This window comes from Artemia sp. Qi Xiang Cuo, chromosome 9, assembly GCF_049724085.1.
Source record: "Artemia sp. Qi Xiang Cuo chromosome 9, ASM4972408v1, whole genome shotgun sequence".
NCBI classification, from domain to species: Eukaryota; Metazoa; Arthropoda; class Branchiopoda; order Anostraca; family Artemiidae; genus Artemia; species Artemia sp. Qi Xiang Cuo.
The window spans coordinates 36,781,968-36,805,618 of record NC_142802.1 but is presented as its reverse complement, the minus strand read 5'-3'; the positions used below and the strand labels follow the sequence as shown (position 1 = coordinate 36,805,618).

At 36.3% G+C, this 23,651-nt stretch overlaps 1 protein-coding gene across 1 annotated transcript in view; it reads left to right on the top strand.

The window, feature by feature from the left end:
- Window positions 1-22,561, top strand: part of LOC148948613 (glutaryl-CoA dehydrogenase, mitochondrial-like) — a 69,518-nt gene extending 46,957 nt beyond the window's left edge. The window contains exon 9 of the mRNA XM_089094014.1: window positions 22,315-22,561. Within this exon, the coding sequence (XP_088950140.1) occupies window positions 22,315-22,382 (68 nt within the window). The 3' untranslated portion in view covers window positions 22,383-22,561. The remainder of the gene's footprint in view (window positions 1-22,314) is intronic.
- Window positions 22,562-23,651: the final 1,090 nt, after the last annotated feature.

Below are 23,651 nucleotides of genomic sequence, written 5' to 3'. Positions count from 1 at the left end.
TTTAGAAATATTTGGAAATCGGAGCTGTAAAAATTACTGATCGAATCAATCGGAATCCCAGGACTTGTTTGCCTGTTTTCCGCTTTCACGTAATTTCTGCAATGCGACATAAGCTGTACAAAAAGTATGATTTTTTTCGCGGTACGAAAAGTGTGGCTTTCTAGGGCTATAATGAGAGGAAGGCTGAGATGACTTGGGCACGCTTTGCGGATGAAGGATGACAGATTGCCAAAGATTGTCCTTTTCGGCCAACCGCATTCTACTTTAAAACCAAAGTTAGTACAGTTTTCCCCAATATTGGAGTTACTAAAACCTACTGGAACCTGAATATGCAGGATTTTGAGTATGTATGATTGGAAGGGCCGATTTCAGGTCCCTGTGTCCCCCCTCCCCCACACCGCCTAAGATGAAGCAAAGACAAGGTTTTTCATTTGAGTGAATTTAGTCTCTTTGGGAATAAAGCGAGAGGAAGGCAATATAAGGCAAACGGCAGGAATTTGAAGCTAATGAAATATTTCCTTGCTGAATGTTTGTCATTTTGATGCTACTATGTCCTATTTCAGAAGGGCACCTGCAAGGGCTTGTCAGATGTTGTAATATATATATATATATATATATATATATATATATATATATATATATATATATATATATATATATATATATATATATATATATATATATATATATATATATATATGTATATTCTATCTTTATCTATGAGTAATAATTGTGTATGTATGTATGTATCTTCTCGAAAACGGCTCCATATTTTATCGGGAAAATTGGTATTTTGGGATATTCTCGCATAAAAAAACGATCTAGATAGGTCAGAAGCACTGTATGAAGATAATATAACAGTAAGTTCACCGTAGATGATTTCTGGCGCTTCATTCTCGGTGCATGCACTAACAGCTCCTCCCTCTTCCTCTTGCATTAGTGGATTAGTATATATTCTTCAATCAATGAAAAATAGTTCGAAATTGTATTATTCGTAATTGCGAAAGCAGAAAGAAACTTGGTGAGCCGGCGAAGTGGTTTACAACTGTCCCCTCTCAAAGGTATGACTTAATTTATATACAAATTATGACTTAATCTATTATTTATATACAGTGGACTTAACTGAATGGCCTATGTAGGATTTCTAAACCCGTCGGCGGGGGATTCATGAAATATGTGAAAATAAGGAAATTTCTAGTGCTAACTTCTAATCAATACCGAAAACATAAATACCCAACACTTCATATAAGAAAGAGATTTACAAAGAGGCGGGAGTTTTTGAAATTGGTTACAAAATCTTTTACCACAAAAGGACAACCAAATAGTTTTAGCACAGATTATCTATTAGGTTTCGCAATAGTCTGTGGTTTTAGATAGTAATATTGCGCCATGGAGCGTCAAAACTTGTTCTTATTGTTTTTTTATTGGTAAAGAAAAATGTCCCTTTAATTTCCATTTTATTTTGTTTCCCTTTTAATTTCCGTTAATTTTCATTTAATTTTTCCTCGTTTATGCTCTTTTTTGGGCCATAGAAATGTCATTCGAAATTTGATAGAAGATCTTTTTTTTTCTTCTAATAAATGGTGGAATAGCTGTGATAGTTATCATTTTTTTTTAATATATTACACGCCGTGATTTATATTTTCTCATATTGTAGTTTGTGTGTGACTTGACAAAGGGTAATAACCTGTTTTGGCAGGGAGCCGAGATAAGAACTACTTTGGGGGTGTACGAAAGTTTTTGTATCAAATTCTTAGACGCTTCCTGAATGTTAAAGAATAAAAACCTCTGTTTAAAAATCATTGCACTTTGTGAATTTAGATAGCGATAAGGGTTCCAGATGAGATCAATTTTTATTTATATATATATATATATATATATAAACAGCTCCTCTCATTTGATCTTCCATCAGCGGCCCAATTACCCTGGAACACGTATTTTGGCTGAAACTTTCTCAAAATGCCTTTGAAACCAACTCAAGACTTCGAAATATACTTGTAATTCCTAAAAAACATCTAATAATAACATTGCACTTCTAATTACCGATTTTCTTATATGTATTGGAATAAATTAATTTAAAATTAGATTATTTAAAATTGCCCCGTCTTATGCGCCGTCTTAATTCCCAACCTAATTAGCGGTGTTTCCCAAACCAAGTGCTTCGGGAATTCCTCAGTTGTCCAGCTCACGTTCGTTACCAAGCTTGACTTCGATCAGGCTCTCAAGTTTGGAATCAAAGTGGAATACACCATTTTTTCTGTATCAGCCACTTGCAAAGCCGCTGCAGTGCTACAAATGTCAAGGTTTCGGTCATCGTGCAAACCTGTGTCAGAAGGACACTAAATGTAGCAAGTGTGCCGGTGATCATAGTTACTCCGAGTGCACCTCAGACGTGCTCAAATGTGCCAACTGCGGATCCAACCATGCAAATAACTGCTTTCGGTGCCCGAACCTGAAAAATGCAGCTCGTGGTACAACTCCAGACCAAGCTGCGCCGAAGAACTCAAATCGTAAAACGGCTTAATAAATGGTGAAGTACTTGTGTTCTGTCAAAACATAAACGGTGCTAGAGAAAAATTAGACATACTTCAAATAGTTTATGGTGCTTTCGATATAATTTGTGTTAATGAGCATCTGCTTAATGAAGATATTAGCACAAGACTGATTACTTCTTCTGATCATCAGTTTTTTATCTGCCCAGCTAAAAGTACTGGGGGTCGACCCTCGGGGGGGGGGGCTTAATGATAGCTGTTAGATATAAGTACAATGTAATCTGTTTGAGTCTAATGATATATGTATTGCGGTAGAATTTAGTGGTTTTATTGTTGTTTGTGTGTATATGCCTACAAATTATAGAAATGACCGATCGAGTCAGAAGTTTGCGTCTGCTTGCTCGTCATTGTCGAAACTACTTGAAAGAATAGCTCCTACCCCTAAAGCTTGTGTTATTATGGGTGATTGTAATACGGACATTAATGATAATACCATTGGTCGCTCACAAATGTTAAATGCTATATTGCCACAAAATTTCTATTGTCTAAAGAAGAAAAGATCATTTACCTGTGTACAGAATAGTGGTAGCACTTCTGATCTCGATTTTGTGTTTACTGATATGGGGAATCGCCAGCGGCAGATAGTTAATATTTCTGACGACTTTATTTTAAGCGACCATTTGCATCTTGAGTTTCATCTACCACTCAGTTCTTTTGAGACATTTGCTCCTTCTAGAACCAATTGGTTCACTAAACAGAACTGGAGTCGTATTTATATATTTACTTACCAGATGTTACTTGATTCATACTTAGATGAGATAAGGGTTCCGTTTCATTTGCTTTCGCGGGTAAAATCTGACCGGCTTCTCGATTTGAATTTTATTTGCTAGATTTGATGCATAGTATGAAAACGGCTGCATCTGTTGCAGTTCCTGGAAAAAATAAAGCTGAATACCCGTAAGAGAGGCTGATAAGATTTTCCTGGTTTGAAGGTTGAAAAGTCGCCATGTGTTTTGGAGACAAATCTGGGATGTTGTGAAAGACCACGATCAGGATGGGTTCTCAAAATTATGAAGTCGAATAAACACCTATATCAAAAGAAGGTGAAATCCTGGAAAAGATGTCGTGTTAAGGAGCTATCGCGGGAAACAAAAAATAATCCTCATCAGCTATGGCGAGAAGTGTCTAAACTTATCCGTTCTTCTTCTTCGTCGCCGCCCGATAGCATTGAAATAAATAAATGGTTTGAACATTTTTCTTCAATTTTTGCGGCTGATCCTCCATCATTAGAAAGTAATTTCCGGGACATTTTTATGCAGCATTTTGATCGACTAAACCAATACAGTAACTGGCTTATTATTACCCCGTCGTGTGTTGAATCTTTTGTTCGTCGTCTTTCTCTAGGTAAATCCCCTGGGACAGATGGTATTCAGCCGGAACATTTGAGGTAGAGTACCCCTAGACTGTTTTGTCACATAGCTTTATTGTCCAAGCAATAGTATCACAACAGTCTGTCCTACAAGGTTTGTGTCAGGAGCTCGTTACATTTATACATAAGAAGGGGAAAGACCCTAAAGATTGTTCTTCGTATAGGCCAATCACTATATGTTCAGTTCTAGCAAAGTTACTGCAGAAGATACTGTGGCCTATAGTGATAGTGCGAGCGGATGTGGGTGACAATCAGTTCGGTTTCCGGTCCGGTCTCGCTGTTCAGAATGTACATGTTTTTTTTATCTCAATTGTTGAAAAGTTTTTAGAAACGAGAAACTCCGTTATTTGTCTGCGCAATAGACATATCTAAGGCGTTTGAATCTGTCCACAATTCGCAAGCAGTCCTGTCACTACTAAGGGCAGGAGTTGGTCCCTTTGTCTGTAAATGTCTGTGTTAATTGTATCGAAAATCTCAAGTAAGAATTCGGTCTGCAGGTCAGCTTTTTGGACCTATAGACATACTTAGAGGTGTTAAACAAGGCTCAGTAATCAGCCCTGTGATATTTAACAATGCATTACGGTGTGCGACAAAATCGATAGAAGAATTTTTGATAGAAGATGAAATTGATGCTAGTCATCTATCTTGCGCAGATGATCTACTTTTGATAAGTGATAATTTAGAATCTCTACAGAAAGCTATTAACGCCGTTTCGTCTGTACTTGGAGATTTTGGGCTAACAATAGAGTCGTCTAAGACTGAATTCGTCGTTTTGAACGACGAAACACTGCCAAATCGTGTTGTTGATGTTTGCGGGAAGACAGTTGTCCAAAAGGATGCGTTTGAGTATCTCGGACTCCGATATGGGAATTCTATCGAATCTACTAAAAATCTAGTTATTGTGGCCACAAGAAAAACTGCGGAAAACTTACGGTATGTTAGCACGAACTGAAGGTCAATTTGACAAAATTACGCTCGGTCGTCTCTGTAATGCCATGTTTGCGCCACATGTCTTTTTTTATACCCCTTTATGGAATTGCTTTAGTAAAACCGAACGTAACCAAATTCGTTTAAATTTTTTTCATTATTGCAAATATTTATTGGGGTTCCCATATGGTTCAGAAACTCTTATGTCTCGCAGAGATACCATATTTTTGAGATAAGTAAGAAAATGGATGAGTTGTCAGCCCGTTTCACAAGTCGAAATAGAACAGTCCACGACTTTCCATTGGCTAGTCTTGTGTAGTAAAATCGTGATTTTGCTTTCGTTTGTTTTTCTCTCTTTCATAGTTATTGCAGATTAATTTTGTTTTGTTGTGAGATTTTTTGGTTTTTTTCTTTCGTTTTTATAACTCCTTCGATCATTTACATTGTATTTGTATGAAGGGTTGAAATTAAATTATTATTATTATTATTATATTCCGAACAACTCATTAATATATTTGGATACATATATATATATATATATATATATATATATATATATATATATATATATATATATATATATATATATATATATGTGTGTGTGTATACAAATATATTAATGAGTTGTTCGGAATTAGTACTTCCAATAAATGCTTGAAATTTAAACGCATGGATGTTTAGTACAATATATTAGCTAATATTATATTTTAAGCAAAGGGAGATTTATTCAATGCTTGGTTAACTGAAAGTAAGAGCCATGGTGCGTAACCGTTACGGTCCGTGCTTGAACGTGACGGGGAATTTGGATAGATCAATAACCAAACAAGAGAATTCCATCTCAGTTGATCTATATCTCTCTCATTTGTCCCAATGATGCCTATTTCCTCAGAGTTCTTGACATAGATTATGCTTTTTTACTGCTATTCTGATTGTACTTGTACTAACTGCCATACCTGTGAGGTGGGGCAGATTAGCAATGGTTTGATATTAAATTTGGCGCATTTCATATTGAGTTTTGAGCCAAATATCTCATGCAAAGATCCAATATTGTTAAATAATCAAAGCAGGGTAGGTGGGTAAAAACGGAAGTGAAAGAAACGCTAGGTATTTCCTTTTCGTTTTTTTATTTTGCTGTTATGGCAAGTAAGGATGGATCGGAATACTCGCTGAAATTTATGCCATTTCTTTCACTTTTGTTTTATTAGGCTTAAACATTCGTGTGAACGTTGCAGGATTTTTTTGACCGTTGTAACATGATAGAAATGTTTTAAAATTACTGTGCAGATATAAAATTTAATTTCATCTGCTAGATTCGTTTTACTAAAATCTACTTTTTCTTCTGAAATCTGTTTTATTTAACAACTTTTAGCTAATAGCATGGTTGCAGCAATAGCTGCTACCTAGTAAAGAGCGAACAACCCACAGTAGTTTCAGTTCTAAAAATATTACTTTTCATTCAAATTCAACTGAAATATATTTTGAAAATACAAGACGAAATTTTTGAGAATTTCAAAAAGAGCCAAAGTAAAAGTACAATATTAATTACACTGTGACATACCCCGAATTGAGGCTTACAGTCCCCTACCTTGGACAGCAATGAAAATTCTATTTATCAATGGGATAACACTGATGTATCTCTTTTATTCCTATTTTTTTCCCAAGGGTTTATCGTTTTGAACCAGTGGTTATCGTTTTGAAGGGATTATCTTTTTGAGTTAAAAAAAAAACACAAAAAAAAAAAAACAAATAAAAGTTTCAAATTTGGAAAGTCTTATTTTCCACGGGGGTATTTTCCGCGGGAGGTATTTTCCGCGGGGGTATTTTCCGGGGGGGGGGGGTTAAACTTCGGCCACCGAACCAGACATCGTAGATAAAATCAAGAAGAGGAGACGAAGAAGAGGAGGAATGTTTTAGTGCCTTTTTTAATTGACTAAAATGAATGTTTTTTTGATGAAATTAAAGAGCGAAAATGAGACTTAAAACGAAAACAAATTGCTGCTTCGCAGTTTATGCAACATGTTTCATGAAAAAGATATTTCAAATAAACTTGTCTGTGATATTTCCCTATATTTGTGGAATTCTAAAAAGCTAGAGCTTCACTAAAACACAAAACGGACGCAACAGAACAGGGTTAGAAGCAGAAAATTCTTATGTGACCTGCTGAAAATAAAAGACTAATTTACAAAGCTATCAGTAGGCTTTTACCGGCCATGAGAGCAACAAATTTTACTATACAATATTGATTTTCGAGAAAAATCAAACAAGCTTAGTTTTCAGTAAAGTGCTAGTGTTTCGGAATTCTACAAAATGCAGGGACATATTGCGAGCCAATTTATTTGAAAGAGTTTTTCAAAAACATCCTGTATAAACTGCGAAGCAGTAATTTTTGTTCGTTTTGTGTTTCAACTTAGTTCTTTACTTTCACTAGAAATTTATTTTTTTAAATTAACTTGGTTGCATGTTTTATTTTTCTTTGTATTTTTTAGTTTTTAAAATTCTAGACAAAAAAAATTATAAAATATAATTTTCTAACCTAGGCATAGAAACTTTTTTTTGTTCGTTTTGAGTTTCTACTTAGTTCTCTACTTTCACTAGAAAAAACTTCTTTTTTAAATTAACTTGGTTGTGTTTTTTAGTTTTTTTGTGTTTTTTAGTTTTTAAAAATTTAGACAATAAGAATTTATAAAAAGATTTCCAATATTTGTCACATAAAATCTCCATGGAGTATATTATCCTTGGCATCTTTGAGGTTCTTATAAACAAAATTGTTTATTATTTATGAAAGATAATTTGATAAATATTATTCTATATAATATTATACATCGATTTTACAAACCTGAGATGTTGAAAGGGCGCCGTCGTAAATGGCACCTTTTTCATTTTCATCCGGCACCATTTTTGAGGGGTTTCCTCCTCTCTTTCGAAACCCCTATAAATTTTTTTTCTCAATAACATACTACTATCAAGATTATTCAAAATAATGGTTACCATTCGTGGTACGCTCTTTACTAGGTCTTCACTACCATAACAACCATGATTCAAAGAAGAGATCGCGCCATAACAAAGTGTTATTTTCTGTCACGAAACAACAATTTTTGCTAAATAAGACTAGAATGCCATTGAGTGAAACTCTGAAATAGCCAATGTGTGGAGAATTATTGAAAAGGCACGCACAAACACTGTGCGTATCAGAACTGAAAAATATCTTTTTTCTTACTTGTTCTTATAAACTACGCCCGTTTTTTGCATATTTGACAAGTTTGTCCACCCCCCCCCCCTCTCATGTGTATGTAAATGACTTTCTCAATTGCCCTAAAGAAAAACAAGAGATAGTTTTATTGGAATGACTAAGAACTAAACTTTTCGACTAAGTGATTCTAATGAAAGTTACCTGATAAATGTAATTTCATAGCTGGAGGAAGACTCTTTACAATCGGTTAAATTTTCTACCTGTGCCAGAAATTTTCCATCTAGCGATAGTATTCTCTCGGGATTCTTATGTATTGATTAGATGACACATGTTTGTGGGGAGGTTGGACCGACATAGGAAGTCAAACTTATATTACCCTGTTTTAGTAATTACTATATCGTTCACCTGTTTTGAATATTCGCCTAAGTTCCACAAAAGATCTTTTGTCACATTCGTTGTGTATTTATTTTTCTGAATTAAAAATTAGAAAAACTAATTTAAAGGCAAACAGAGTTTTTCTGATGGAAATAAAGAGTTAAGTTGAAGCTTAAAAAGAACAAAAATTAATGCTTTGAGGTCTATTCAGCATATCTATAAAAATAGTGTAAATAAATTGACTGATGATAATTCATTTTCTTTTTCCTATCATGCAAAGCCAGTGCTTTAATGAAAACACAAAACCCAAGCATAGAAAATTAATATTCTTTAGGAGCCAAAAAGTCATTAATGAATCTGCAGAAAATAATAAACGAATATTGAAGTCCCTCTATGTTTTTAAGCAGCCATATTTTTAGAAACTGAAAAGTTTATACAAAAGCTTTAGTTCTACTCAAAACAAAGAACTAAACCATAATATAAGCTTCATATATCTATTTATTTCTGTCTTTAGAACGTAGAATTTTAAATTTTAATGTGAATTCTGAAGTTATTTTTTAAGGCCTAAAAGTACCAAACCGGCTTCATTTCGGACTTGTCTAAAAAATAGCAGCTAAATATTCATTTTTCTAGCGGAAAAAGGTTTGGCTAAGTCTGCAGAAGTCGTATCAAATTACGCCAATTCAAACCATATATAGAAACTCAATTTTTTTATTATTATTATATTGTAAAAAATCCTAGAGCGGTTTATGTTTGCTTATGCTGCATTGGCTGCGGAGCAATAATTTTTGCTCGTTTTAAATTTCAACTTTGATCTTTAATTCCGCCTGAAAACTTTTTTTTCATTTAAAAATCAGATAAGTTTAAGAATAGAATTTTTCACAATAAGGAAAATATAATTGACATATTTTCAAAAGAAGCTCACATTTATTTGAAAGATATATTCGTTACCTTAACCTTAGAATTTTTTCGCTTCTCAAAAGTTATGTTATTGCCATATGTACTTGAGGGATATCAGAAAATGTCTCTACGGAGCATCTGAAAAAATTTATTTTAATACCTAAAATCTTTATTTTTTTTTCTTGGATACTATTTTAAATGCATTCCTCCACCTGTGTGCATGCAGAGCCATTTGTCTCGGCTTGTAGATTTTACGAGCTCCATTATAATACCTACAAAAGAATAAAAAAGTCCAGACATCAAACTGATGTTTGGTGTTTATGATATGGGTTGTAAATAACATATTGCTAAAACTATTTCTTGGGCCCGCAACAAACGTAAATTTTTGTGGGCGAGTTGAGTGGAGGGGTTCAGACTTGATTTTCTAAGTCTGGTGTATGTGTTCAAAATATCCTTTGGTAGTAAAATGGTCTTTTCAGTATTTCGATCCTCCTTTTGTCCGAAGAGAATTTAAATAAACCCGAAATACAATTATGGCTACGCCATTGTCAATACTTCGATATTTAGACCATTATTCACGATACAAAAGGCCTTGGCCCGCCTGCGTAGTTTTATGGATAAATAAAGCATATCTTATTTTTATGGTTTGGAATTTTCTGGCTTCTGAGTATATTCCTCTCTCTTGACATTGTTTTGGTATATTTTGATCTCAGATTTAAATATGCAAGAGAAAAGAAAAACAAGACAACACTTTGCATTATATATGTTCAACTTTTCTTTACTTATCTCATCCCTTAAAATTGAAAACGGTCTCCAGATTTGGAATTTCAAATTAAGCTAGTAAAACAGGATTCTAGAGTCTTATGAGGGAAATTTTTAATTAGCTCCCAAGAAGAGGAATCTTCTTGTTATTTGGAAGGATTCTAAACTGCTAAAGAGAAGGGAAATGAATAAGGCAAATAAAACAAGTTTGTTTGTTGAATAAATGAATGAGATCATTAATTTTTTTTTTCCTGTCTTTATCTTGTATGTGTTTAGATATTGACGAAAGAAACTCACCAATTCGTTATGTTTTTTAGACCGAACCGCTCACCCCGAATCAGAATCAAAGCTTTGCGCAATCCGAGGTTGAGGCCGTACTCCCGCCTAATGTTAAGATAAACATAAATAAAAGGGTAGATCTAGCAATGGTATGGATATTACCAATCGATAAAGCAAAAAGAATATTTGCAATGAATGCGTTTTGATTTTGGACGGTAGTTATAATAGTTGGCCAGTGTCTTTTTAAATAATATATACGATAGCGTCGAATAGATTTACTTTCTTTGCCACAATATTATAATTTTTTTATTAGAGTATGTTCAGCTCATCTTTTTAAGTCCTTGGCACGTTGAAAGTCGACGCTTCGAGCAAAATATTAGATGTCAGCAGAGTCATTTTGATGAATACGACTCTCAAAGTAGTTACTCGGAATGTATATTTGATCAACTATTTTCAGCTGTTGCTAAGTTTTACTGCCACAAATTCCACCGTTATAAGCTTGGTATTTTATGTCGGATAGAGACCATGATAAAAAAAAAAAAAAAAAAAAAAAAAAAAAAAAAAAAAAAAAACACGAAGCTATTTAATGTCCACCTGATAAAAGGCCTCAAGAGCCACGTATGTAAATCGGGCTTACAGCACTGCTATCAACGAGGTGACATGTCTTAGATTGGAGTGCCGAGATTGAATGGATCCATCTTTAATATCATGATTATCACAGCATATAAGGTATGATGTACGACTCGCCTAATACCCAGAAAGATGTGCTTTATTACCTCCTGCAGCAGACGTGGGACAAATACCTTGGGAGAAACCAGCTCATGCCTGAAAAAGACATCAGTGTAAGAATAGATCTTAAAACTAGGGGATTTAGAATAAGCTACTTTTGGCCCCTGTAGCTTGAAAGAGAGTTTCCATAACAGAACCCGGCTTCCCCGTTGTTTAATGTGGAACATTTTATCAATTTAACAACGTTTTTGAAACGCCAACTTGTTTTGAAAGGGGCACATATCTGAGACCTCCATATAGCGTACATGGCTATTTTGAAATAATAGATTGAAAGCTGTTTGAGAATTTTAGAGCAAAAGTCTTTCCCGCTCGGTACTAAAATTGAGATACCATTAACTTGATTTTTTCTTTTGATAAATATGCTAACGGAAACGGACCGTAGTGTCTGACTTGGCTTTGATGTTTTTAATAACGTAGTTCAGTCTGCCAGTCACATAAAAAATACCCTGTTTTTCCCTTATTTCTAGCTTGAAATTGATCTGCACAACTGAACAAATCCATTTCTCAAGTACTGGTTCGCTTCTTGTTTTTTCCTCGTTTTTGCATTTTTATTGCCATTTTCTCCTCTTTAATTACACTCGATGGGCCACTAATCCTGTGTTTAGTTTCTTCATAATGTTTTGAATCTTTGAATCTTTGTCTATCTCGATGAGAACCGTTTCAAATGAACGCTCTAAGTTGAGCAAAACTGCTTCTTAAGTACTTTGTCTTCTTTAATGTCTTTAAAGTTGAAATTTATGTTGCCAATTTCTTTCTTGTGAAACAGTTTCTAATCGATAAGTAGCTAAATTTCGATTTTATTTGTGTGCAAATGAAAAAGAATTCTGTATTACTGCTTCTACCCTTTCTTTGTTATTCTGGAATAAAGCGTTAATATTGATGTAATAACGAATGCATACCAACTACTCTTTCATTTTTGTTTTTATGAGCATTTTTCTTGCTAGGAATGACAATTTGTACCAAAATTATTGGTCACAATGTCTATTAAGACGATTTATTCGTACATTCGTATTTTCGGGATGAATCAAAAAAAGAACGAGCATGAGTTATTATTTGCCATATTATTGATAATATGACTAGAAAGGTTTTCGAACTTCTTCCAGCTTTTTCTTTTTTCCAAGTAGTTCAAGACGTCAATAATATAAGAGAAACAGTCAGGGCAACTGCCGTAGAAAAATAAACAGTTTTTAACTTGCAATATCTTTGATTAATATTAAGCGTAAGGTATGACTGAGCACAAATTACAATCGTTGCTTGGTATTCTATTTATCTAAATACAAATTATCTTTCGAACTAAAGATTCAAAGTGTAGTTTCCGAATTATAAATATTATTGGTGATACGATACATACCCGTGATGTAGCCTTTAATATACAGTAGGATTTTTATTATATTAGAGCGAGGAAAATATGATAATGAAGACTCGAATATACCGGAATAAGATGCAAAATACAAGGGAAACATATAAATCATAAGACGAAGAAGTTACAGAGCAAGAACTGCAAGGGCAAGAACAGAGCAAGAGATATTTAGAGGAGTCGTCTTCAAGCTTTTGCCCTGGCACTGGCATTTATTTTCGTTCTATTTATTTAGGAACACCAATGTGACTCCACTTTGTAGCTTCTTAAAGTTTTTTTTTTCTCAAAGGCATTCTTTAGTTTGAGAAGTCTCTTTCTCTGTTGAGAAAACTAACGGTGTCTGCGCCCTTCCAATTACAATTAAATCATAACAATGGACGTCATGAAAATTGAATGTGTCAAAAATGTTCTGTAAAAGGTTTGGATTATATAAAATAGGAATTCCGTATTTCAGGACATGAAATAACCATATCCCATTGAGTAGTTGTTTTTTTTTTGTTTTTTTTGTATTTCAAATTTTATTTCAGCTATCTTTCGAACACCCTGAAAACAAAAATAAACTGCTTATTTCACACGCTTACTCGGTTCCCAGAACTGCTCTCCCAGAGAGAATGAGCAAAGGCCTGGAAAAAAGGCGTTTTTTGCCTAAAATGGTCTTGGAGGCTAACTCTAACCCCTCTTAAGTGCCGCCATCGGTCATCTCTGTGTAAGCCTAAGGCCTGTCAACTTTGTGTATTGCCTTTTCACATGTGTTTGCGTCCCCACTAGCAAGACTTCGTCGTTGCTTTTTTCGGATTTGGAACTGTTGGTATTAGTATTAGATTTGCATTTATTAATATTACTAAAGAAATGTTATTAAGGTCATATTTACTACAAGGTCTCTTTTTCTTCTTTTTTGGACGAGCCCCGGCTGTTACTATTAGGAAGCAAGCCTGTCTTGTTGAACAAATTTTTCAAGCTGTTAATTGGAGGGCAACTAGCCCCCACCCCAAGTCCCTTTTTCTCCAAATGCATCCGATAAAATTTTAAGATAGCCATTTTGTTAAAAAGAGTTCAAAGGTCGAATAACAAAAACTCAGGTGTTGACACAACCTCCCAGGGCCCGGGGGCAGGCGTTGTAAGTTATGCCCTGGGGGAATATATGGTTCTTGTGAAAGGAATACTCGTATAAAATTCAGAGAGGGCTGATTTGATTGGAAATTGAAAGTTCTAGTTCACTTTTTAAGAGTCAAAAGAGACCCCGGGGTAACTATCCCCCCCCTAGCCCTTTTTTCCCCAAACCCATCTTATAAATATTTTGAGATAGACGTTTTGTTAAAAATAGTTCAAAGGTCAGATAAGAAATTCCGGTGTCGATAAAACCCCCAGGGCCCGGGGCAGGCGTTCTAAGTTGTGCCCTGGGGGCATATATTGTTTTTTAGAAGGGATGCTTGTACAAAATTCATAGAGGGCTCATTTTATTGGAAATTGAAAGTTCTAATTCACTTTTTGAGAGTCAAAAGAGATCGTAGGGCAATTAGCCCCCCCCCCACGCACTTTTTCCCAAAATTAATCCGATTCAAATTTTGAGATAGCCATTTTTTAAATAGTCAAAAATTAGATAACAAAAGCTCGGATGCCGACACAGCCCCCCAGGGCCGGGGGGGGGGGGCAGGCGTTGTAAGTTATGTCCTGGGGGCGTAGACCTGTATGGTTCTTATGATAGGGATGCTCGTAGAAACTTCAGAGAGGAGTAATTTGATTTGAAATTGAAAGTTCTAGTTCCCTTTTTAAGAATCAAAAGAGATCCGAGGGCAACTAGCCTCCCCCCACACCGTTTCCCCCCAAACCTATCCGACAAAAATTTTAAGATATCCATTTTGTTAAAAATAGTTCAAAGACTATATAACAAAAACTCCGGGGTCAACACAACCCCTCAGGGCCCAGGGGCAGGCTTTTTAAATTATGCTCTGGGGACATATATGGTTGTTATGGAAGAGATGCTCGTAGAAACTTCATAGAGGACTCATTTGATTGGAAATTGAAAGTTCGAGTTCAGATTTTAATAGTCAAAAGAGATCGGTGGGCACCTAGCCCCCCCCCCCCCTCTTCCTATGTCCCTTTTCACCTAATTCATCCGATAAATATTTTGAGATAAGCATTATGTTAAAAATAGTCCAAAGGTCAGATAATAAAAACTGGTGTCAACACCCCCCCCAGGACACGGGGGCAGGCGTTGTAAGTTCTGCCCTCGGGTCATATATGGTTCTTATGGAAAGGATGCTAGTATAAGCTTGAGAGAGGGCTCATTTGATTGGAAATGGTAAATTGTAGTTCATTTTTTTAAGAGTCAAAAGATATCCGATCGCAACTAGCCCCTCCCCCACCTGGTCTTCCCAAACACATTCGATAAAAATTTTGAGATAGCTGTTTTGTTAAAAATAATTCATAGACTATATAACGAAAACTCTGGGGTTGACACCCCCCCCCCCCCCAGGGCCTGGGGCGTTGTAAGTTTTGTCCTGGGGGCATGTATGGGGGCATGAGGGATGCTCGCACAAACTTTAGATAGGGCTCACTTGTAAACTGAAAGTTCTTGTTCACTTTTTAAGAGTCAAAGAGATCAGAGGGCAACTAGTCTCCCCACGCCCTTTTTCCCCAAACTCATCTGATACAAATTTGAGATAGCCATTAAAAAAAAATAGTTCAAAAGTCTGGTGTCCACACAACCCCACAGGGTTTGGGGGCAGGCGTTGTAAGTTATTTCCGTGGGGCATATATGTTCTTATGAACGGGATGCTCTTATAAACTTCAGAGAGGGCTCATTTTATTGGAAATTGACAGTTCTAGTTCTATTTTTAAAGGGTCAAAAGAGACCCGATGGCAACTAGCCCGCCCCCCCCCCCCTCCTTGCTCTTTTTTCCCAAAACCCATCTGATAAAAATTTGAGATAGCAATTTTGTTAAAAATAGTTCAAAGGTCAGATACGAAGAACTCTGGTGTCGACGCAACCCCCCAGGGCCCGGGAGCAGGCGTTGTAAGTTGTTCTCTGGGGGCATACCTTGTATATGGTTCTTTCAAATTTTGAGGTAGCTATTTTTTCAGATAGTTCAAACGTGAGATAATAAAAACTTCGGGGTCGACACAATTCCCCAGGGCCCGGGGGCAAGTGTTTTAAGTTATGCCCCGGAGGCGTCTAAGATTTTTACGTAAGGGGTGGTCGTATAAACTTCGAAGGTGGCTCATTTGATTAGAAGTTGAAAGTTCTAGTTCACTTTTTAAGAGTTAAAAGAGATCCGAGCCCAACTAGCCCCCCTCCTAGCCCTTTTTTTCCCAAATCCATCCGATACAGATTTTGAGGTAGCCATTTTTCAAAAATAGTTCAAACGTCAAATAACAAAAACTCTGGGGTCGAAACAGAGCCCGGGGCAAGTGTTTTAAGTTATGCCCCGGGGTCGTGTAAGGTTTTTATGTAAGGGATGGTCGTATGAACTTCAAAGATGGCCCATTTGATTGGAAATCGAAAGTTCAGAGAACGAAGGACATCTACTCCCCCCTGACACAAACACCCTCTTTTCCCTAAATGCATCAAATGAAAATTTTGAGATACCCAATTCGTTTGAAATGATCCAACGATAAGATAACAAAAATTCGTTGTCAAAATACCCCCCCCCCCCCAGAGCCAGAGGAAGAGTTTAACTTTTATGGAATAGTTGGTTATATAAACTTTAGAGGAGACTAAAATGATTAGAAATTGAAAGGTCTAATTCACCTTTTAAGAGTCAAAAGTGGTCTGATGGGGACTAGCGCCCCTCCCTCCCAACCTTCTTTTCCCCAATCCCTTACTTCTGTTTGATTTCTGTTCTCCTAATTATTATAATAATAAAAGGTAAACTAATTTTGCAGATCTTTTTACCCACTTAAGTAAGAGAATGATAATTCTCAGTAAGAGAATTGGTTATTTAAGTAAGAGAATGATACTTCTACAGTTATGAAAACAGGCAGTAGCCATACTCTTGTTTGTAGTGAAGACACCATTTATTAGAAGTACATAACCCCTACTCCCTGAAAATGACTGCGGTCTAAAAACAAATCCTTAATCCATTTCTCACATGTCTTTGAATTCTGATCTCCCAATTATTATAATAAAAAAAAGGTAAACTAATTTTACAGAACTTTGTAGCCAGTTAAGTAAGAGAATGATGATTCTAAGTAAGAGAATTGGTTATTTAAGTAAGAGAATGATACTTTTATCGTTTTTTGCGGTGAAGACACCATTCATTTGAAGTACATAACCCCAATTCTTTCGGAAAAAAGCGGGGAAAAAATTCCGAATTTTTTTTTCAATTAATTTTGTTTCGTTTTTTATTGCTAAAAGTTTTAAGTTCTTAAAAAACCCCTTATTTCAAAATAAGATTTTTTTTTTTTCAAAATCAAAATTTCATCAAAGTATCAAAACTATAATCAAAGTAACAATATCAAAGCACCAAAGTATCAAAGTAAAGAAGGATAAAAGTTAACTAAGCTTAAAAGTAAATAAAGCATCAAACCAACAATAAGCGACTTGCACAACTTACCGTCCTCGTACCGTAAATCAAAGACACGACGTAAATCACTAAATCCAAGTACCAAAGTAAAAAGAAGTATCAGAGTAACAATAATTAAGTTCCATAACTCAGGACCATTTCCTTGGGCGGTGGGGGGGGTCAACCCCGGAAGCATAGTTATTTGGCCTTTGAACTATTTTGAACAAAATGGCTATCTCCAAATTTTGACGACATGCCTTTTGGGAAAGCGGAACGTGGGCTAGTTGGCCATTGATCATTTTTGACTCTTAAGAAAGAGCTAGAAGTTTCAATTTACGATCGAATGGGCGGGCCCCCTCCAAAGTTGAAACGACTACCCCTTCAACAGAAACTTATATTCTTATAATGGGCAACTTACATAAGTTAAAATCCTTACCTCCAGGCTCCGGGGAATTTGTCGACCCCGGAGTTCTGTTATTTGATCTTTTAGCTGTTTGGAAGAAAATAGCTATCTAAACATTTTTATTGGATGCTTTTGTGGGAAAAGGGTCTTGGAGAGGGAGGGAGGGCTAGTTGCCCTCCGATTATTTTTGACTCTTAAAAAGGGCACTAGAAATTATGATTTAAAATCTAATAAGCCCCCTCCGAAGTGTATACAACCATCCCTTCCATAAGAACCATATATGTCCCCAAGGCACATTTTACAACAAGTTCTCGGATTCTGGGGAGGGCCGTTTTATCCGTTGAGTTTTTGTTGTAATATATTTGGTAGATTTTGATCTAAATAGCTATATAAAAATTCGATTGGACGCATTTGGTGAAAAGATGGTGGTGAGGGATTGGGGGGGGGGGTGCTTGTCGCCCTCGCATCACTTTTGACTCTTAAAAGGTCAATTAGAACTTCCAATATCTAATCATTTTAGCCGCCTCCAAAGTTTATACTACCACCTTTTCCATAAAAACTATATCCCCGTGACATAAGTTGCAGCTTTTCCTCTGGCTCTCGGGGGGGGGGGGGCGGGTATGTTGACGATGAAGTTTTTGTTATCTTATAGTTGTAGTTTTTGTTATCTGACCTTGAACTATTTAAAAAAATGGCTATCTAAAAAGTTGTATCGGATGGGTTTGGGGGAAAAAGGCGTAGAGGGGGACTGGTTGCCCTTCGATCTCTTTTGACTCTTAAAAAGTGAACTAGAACTTTCAATTTCCATCCAAATGAGCTCTCTCTAAAGTTTATACGAGCATTACTTCAATAAGAACCATATATGTCCCCAGGAAATAACTTACAACGCCCCAGGCCCTGGAGGGTTGTGTCGACCCTGTAGTTTTGTTATATGATCTTTGAGCTATTTTTAATCAAGTAACTATCTCAAAGTTTGTATCAGATGGGTTTGGGGACAAAAGGGCGTGGCCTCTTACAAAGTGAACTAGAAATTTCAATTTGAAATCAAATGAGCCCTCTCTGAAGTTTTTACAAGCATCCTTTCCAAAGAACCATATATGTCCCCAGGGCATAAATTACATCGTCTGTTCCCGGGCACTGGGGGGTTGTGTCGACACCGGAGTTTTTTTTTTAAACTGATCTTTAAACTATTTTTAACAAAATGGCTCTCTCAGAATATTTATCAGATGCATTTGGGGAAAAGGGGCGTTGGGGCGGCTAGATGCCCTTCGATCTCTTTTGACTCTTAAAAAAGAACTAGAAGTATTATGAGCCCTCTCCAAAGTTTATACGAGCGTCCCTTCTATAAGAACCATATATGCCCCCAGAGCATAACTTATAACGCCTTTCCCCGGGCCCTGGGGGGTTGCGTCGACACAAGAGTTTTTCTTATCTGACCTTTGAACTATTTTCAACAAAATGGCTGTCTTAATACTTTAGTCGGATGGGTTTGGGGAAGAAAGCATGTTGGGGGGGGGGGGGGGGCTAGTTGCCCTCGTATCTCTTTTGACTCTTAAAAAAGGAACTAGAACTTTCAATATCCAATCAAATGAGTCCTCTTTGAAGTTTTTACGAGCATCCCTTTCATTAGAATCATGTACGCCCTCAGGACATAACTTACAAAACCTGTCCCCCGGGCCCTAGGTTTTTTTTTCGCCACCGGAGTTTTTGTTATCTAATTTTTGAACTATTATAAAAAAAAATAGCTCTCTCAAAGTTTGTATCAGATGGGTTTGGAGAAAAAAAGCGTGGGAGGGGGGGGGGGGGGCTAGTTTCCATCCTATCTATTTTGACTCTTAAAAAGTGAATTAGAATTTTCGATTTCCAATCAAATATGAGCCCTCTATGAAGGTTTTACAAGCATCCCTTCTGTATGAACCATATATGTCTCCAGAGTATAACTTAGTACGCCTGCTCCCGGGCCCTGGGGGTTGTATTGACACCAGGGTTTTTCTTATCTGACCTTTGAACTATTTTTAACAAAATATATGTCTCAAAATTCGGATGGGTTGTGGGGAAAAAGGGCTAGGGGTTCACTTTTAAAAAGTGAACTAGAACTTTCAATTTCCAATCAAATGAGCCCTTTCTGAAGTTTATACGAGTATTCCTTTCATAAGAACCATATATACCCCCAGGGCATAACTTACATCACCTGCCCCCGGACCCTGGGGGGTTGTGTCGACACCTAAGTTTTTGTTATCCGACCTTTGAATTATTTTTAACAAAATGGCTATCTCAAAATTTTTATCGGATGCATTTGGAGGAAAGAGGGCGTGGGGAAGGTCTAGCTGCCCTCCAATTTCTTTTGACTCTCAGAAAATTAACTAGAACTTTCAATTTGCAATCAAATGAGCCCTCTCTGAAGTTAGTACAACCATCCCTTCTATTAGAACCGTATTTGCTCCCAGGGCATAACTTACAACGCCTGCCCCCGGTCTCTGGGGGGCTCTATCGACCACAGAGTTTTCATTATATGATCTTTGAACTATTTTTAAAACAGTGGCTGTCTCAAAGTTCTTGTCGGATGGGTTTGAGGAAAATAGGGCGTGGAGGGGGGGGGGGGGTAGCTGCCCTCTGATCTCTTATGACTCTTAAAAAGTGTAAAAGAACTTTCAATTTCCAATCAAATGAGCTCTCTCCGAAGTTTATACCAGCATTCCTTCCGTAAGAACCATATATGACCCCAGAGCATAACTAACAACACCTGCCCCGGGCCCGGGGGGGTTACGTCGACACAGGAGCTTTTCTTTTCTGACCTTAGAACGATTTTTAACAAAATGGCAAAAAAAATTCGGATGCGTTTGGAGGAAAAGGATGTTGGGGGGGCTAGTTGCCCTCGGGTCTCTTTTGACTTTAAAAAAAGGAATTAGAACTTTCAATTTCTAACCAAATGAGTCCTCTCGGGAGTTTATACGAGCATCCCCTTCATAAGAACCATATACGCCCCCCCCCCTCAGGACATAACTTACAACGCCTGCCCCCCGGGCCCTTTGGGTTGTGTCGACACCGGAGTTTTTGGTTATCTAATTTTGAACTATTTTTAAAAAATTGCTCTCTCAAAATTTGTATCGAATGGTCTGGGGAAAAAGTGCAGGAGGGGACTAGTTGCCCTCAGATCTCTTTTGATTCTTAAAAAGTGAACTAGAAATTTCAATTTCCAATCAAATGAGCCCTCTCTGAAGTTTATACGAGTATTTTTTTTTTTCATAAGGACCATATATGCCCCCAGGGCATAAATTACAGTTGGCCTGCCCCCGGACCCTGGGGAGTTGTGTCGACACCTGAGTTTTTGTTATCGAACCTTTAAACTAGTTTTAACGAAATGGCTATCTCAAAACTTTTTCGGATGCATTTGTAGAAAAAGGGGCGTGGTGGGAGGGAGAGCTAATTGCCCTTTGATCTCTTTTGACTCTTAAAATGCGCCTCAGATCTAGTTGCCCTCAGATCTCTTTTGACTTTGAAAAAGTGAACTAGAACTTTCAATTTCCAATCAAATGAGCCCTCTCTGAAGTTTATACGAGCATCCCTTCAAAAAGAATCATATATGCCCCCAGAGCACTTACAACGCCTGCCCCCGGGCTCTGGGGGTTGTGTCGACAGCAGAGTTTTTGTTTTATAATCGTCGAACTATATTAAACAAAATGGTTATCTCAAAATTCTTATCGGGTGGGTTTGAGGAAAAAAGGGCGTGGAGGGGGGGGGAGTAAGTTGTCCTCTGATCTCTTTTGACTCTTAAAAAGTGAACTATAAATTTCGATTTCCAATTAAATGAGCCCTCTCTGAAGTTTATACGAGCATCCCTTCCATAAAAACCATACATGCCCCAAGGGCATAACTTGCAAGGCCTGGCCCCAGGCCCTAGGGGGTTGTGTCGATACCGTAGTTTTGTTATATGATCTTTGAAATATTTTCAACAAAGTGGCTATCTCAAAATTTTTATCGGATTGATTGGGAAAAAAGGGCGTGGGGAGGGGGGCTAGTGGCCCTCTGATCACTTTTGACTCTTAAAAAGGGCACTAGAACTTCCGATTTCCATTGAATGACCCCTTCCGAAGTTTATGCGTCGGATCCTTCCATGTGAAGTACCTCTGGAAAAATAAAATAAAAACATTGGAGCCGTATGGCTTTTACTATAGGCAACGCTATAGCGTTGTCTCTGATAAGACACATGTGACTGTATAGGCTTAACTTTACCAGTTTAAAGAATCAATTTGTTAGTTTTAGTGTCCTTGGTACTTTGAGAATTATCTTTTTGTAACTCTCCGTTATAATCTTTGTGAAACAAGTTTCCAACAAGATGGATTTGGGACTCAACCTTCAGATCCCTGGGATGTCTGAAATGCAAAAGGAAAAGAAAAAAATCAATGCAATAATGACAATTTGGCTACTTTGTGGAAGGACTAATAGGAATTCCATGACTACCAAAATTAATGCAAGGAATCGGTTACATCATTGCAATTTCTGTTTTGCCTGATTCTCAAAGAAAAAGAGTGTAATCTGGTGTCTGGTTGGTGAAACCGAATTTTTAATGGCGCTAAGCAAAAATCAAGAGAATTTTAGTGTTTTTTTTCTGATGCCCTTTCTGTAGCTGAAATGCTGTTAAATTTGACTTTCCCTCTATTTCTGAACGCTGTAGATACCAAATAGCAATTTTGTCTTATCTTTTAATGACAGTGGTGGTCTTAACAACAAACTAAAATCTGTCTCAAGCTCTATCTCAAATAAATACACGAAGTTGCCAACTCATCAAGCCTAATGCACAGAGTGTTAAAGATAAGTTATCTATTTTGTAACCAACATTCAGGATAAGTAAAGCAATATTAAATTGTAGTTTCTTTTTTTTAAAGCATCTGTTATTATTTTTCAGGTACACACGATATCCATGCATTGATTTTGGGACGAGCTATAACTGGAATACAAGCCTTTTCAAGTTAAACTTTTGTGTGAATTCTGTTTCTTCTAACTTGCTCTATGGTATGCAATAATATATGTCAGTAATATCTTTGAAAGAATCTCGTATCTGAAGGACTGTTCTACACATCTGTAAATCAAAATGTTTGGATTTTGTAACGTTTAAGCTATGTTATTATAGAAGTATTGTCTTCATAGAGTAATTGATCTTCCTTAACCTGGTTCCTGCCTTGTTGTATAGGTATAAACCTTTAAAGGGCAGTTTCTTGGATTATTGTAAGTAGCCGTCTAAAATCATAGAAGATGTGTGCTATCCTGAGTTTTTTTCAAACTGATTTTTTTAACTAGACGACTGATTTATTACAATTATGCACAGATTATAATATCACTCAAGTTTCAACCTTGACGACGTCCTCAAGCTGGGTCCTTCATCCTTGAAAAAATGTCAATGATCTGACAGATTTTAGACTATCTTCGAAATTGAATCTCAAATATTGTTCGTTTTGCCACTAGTTGTTTTTCCTCTGTTCGTATTAGCTCCACTTTTTAAAAGAATTAATTAAAAAAAACGGTCCGAAAAAGAAGTTTTTCAAAAAAAGTCTAAGAGCCATATTAAACTTAAGACCAGCAGGAATAAATTCCTATAATAAATCAAACTCAAAACGAATAGAAATTACTATTTAAGAAGAAATGATATCCAAAACGAACAGAAATTAAACGAACAATCAGAGCAAACATACAGAAAACAGGTACTAACACAAATAAATAAATAAATCTTAAAACAAGTAAAACTTCTTGAAACAGGTAAAAACAAGTATTCAAGTCAAACTTCAAACTAACAAAAATCACTACAAACAGGAGTTTGGCTACTGCCCCCTTCCCGCTCGCCTTACCATAAAAATAAAGCATATTGTATCATTTGCGTTTTATTGAAAACTATATGAGTCTTGAACATTCCTTGGAAAGAGCTAATAAAAATAAACTGAATATTTGAAATAGAACATTAATTGATGAAAGCTCAGCAATTCAAGATTTTATTTCACTGTAGTTTCATTTTTATTTTTTAATGTCGTAAAAGACAATATTTGTAATATAGTTCGTTTTCAGTAAAGTGGATCTTTATGTTTGCTATGACTGTTTATTTAATTTCTGTTCGTGTAGGGTTTCATTTATTTTTTAATAGTAATTTTGTTCAACATCCCCTATTTCAACATCATAGTTTTTTTTCAGCATCAAAGTTTCAAAACATCAAGGTAATGTTTTTCAAAATCAAAGTTTCAAAGTTCAACATCC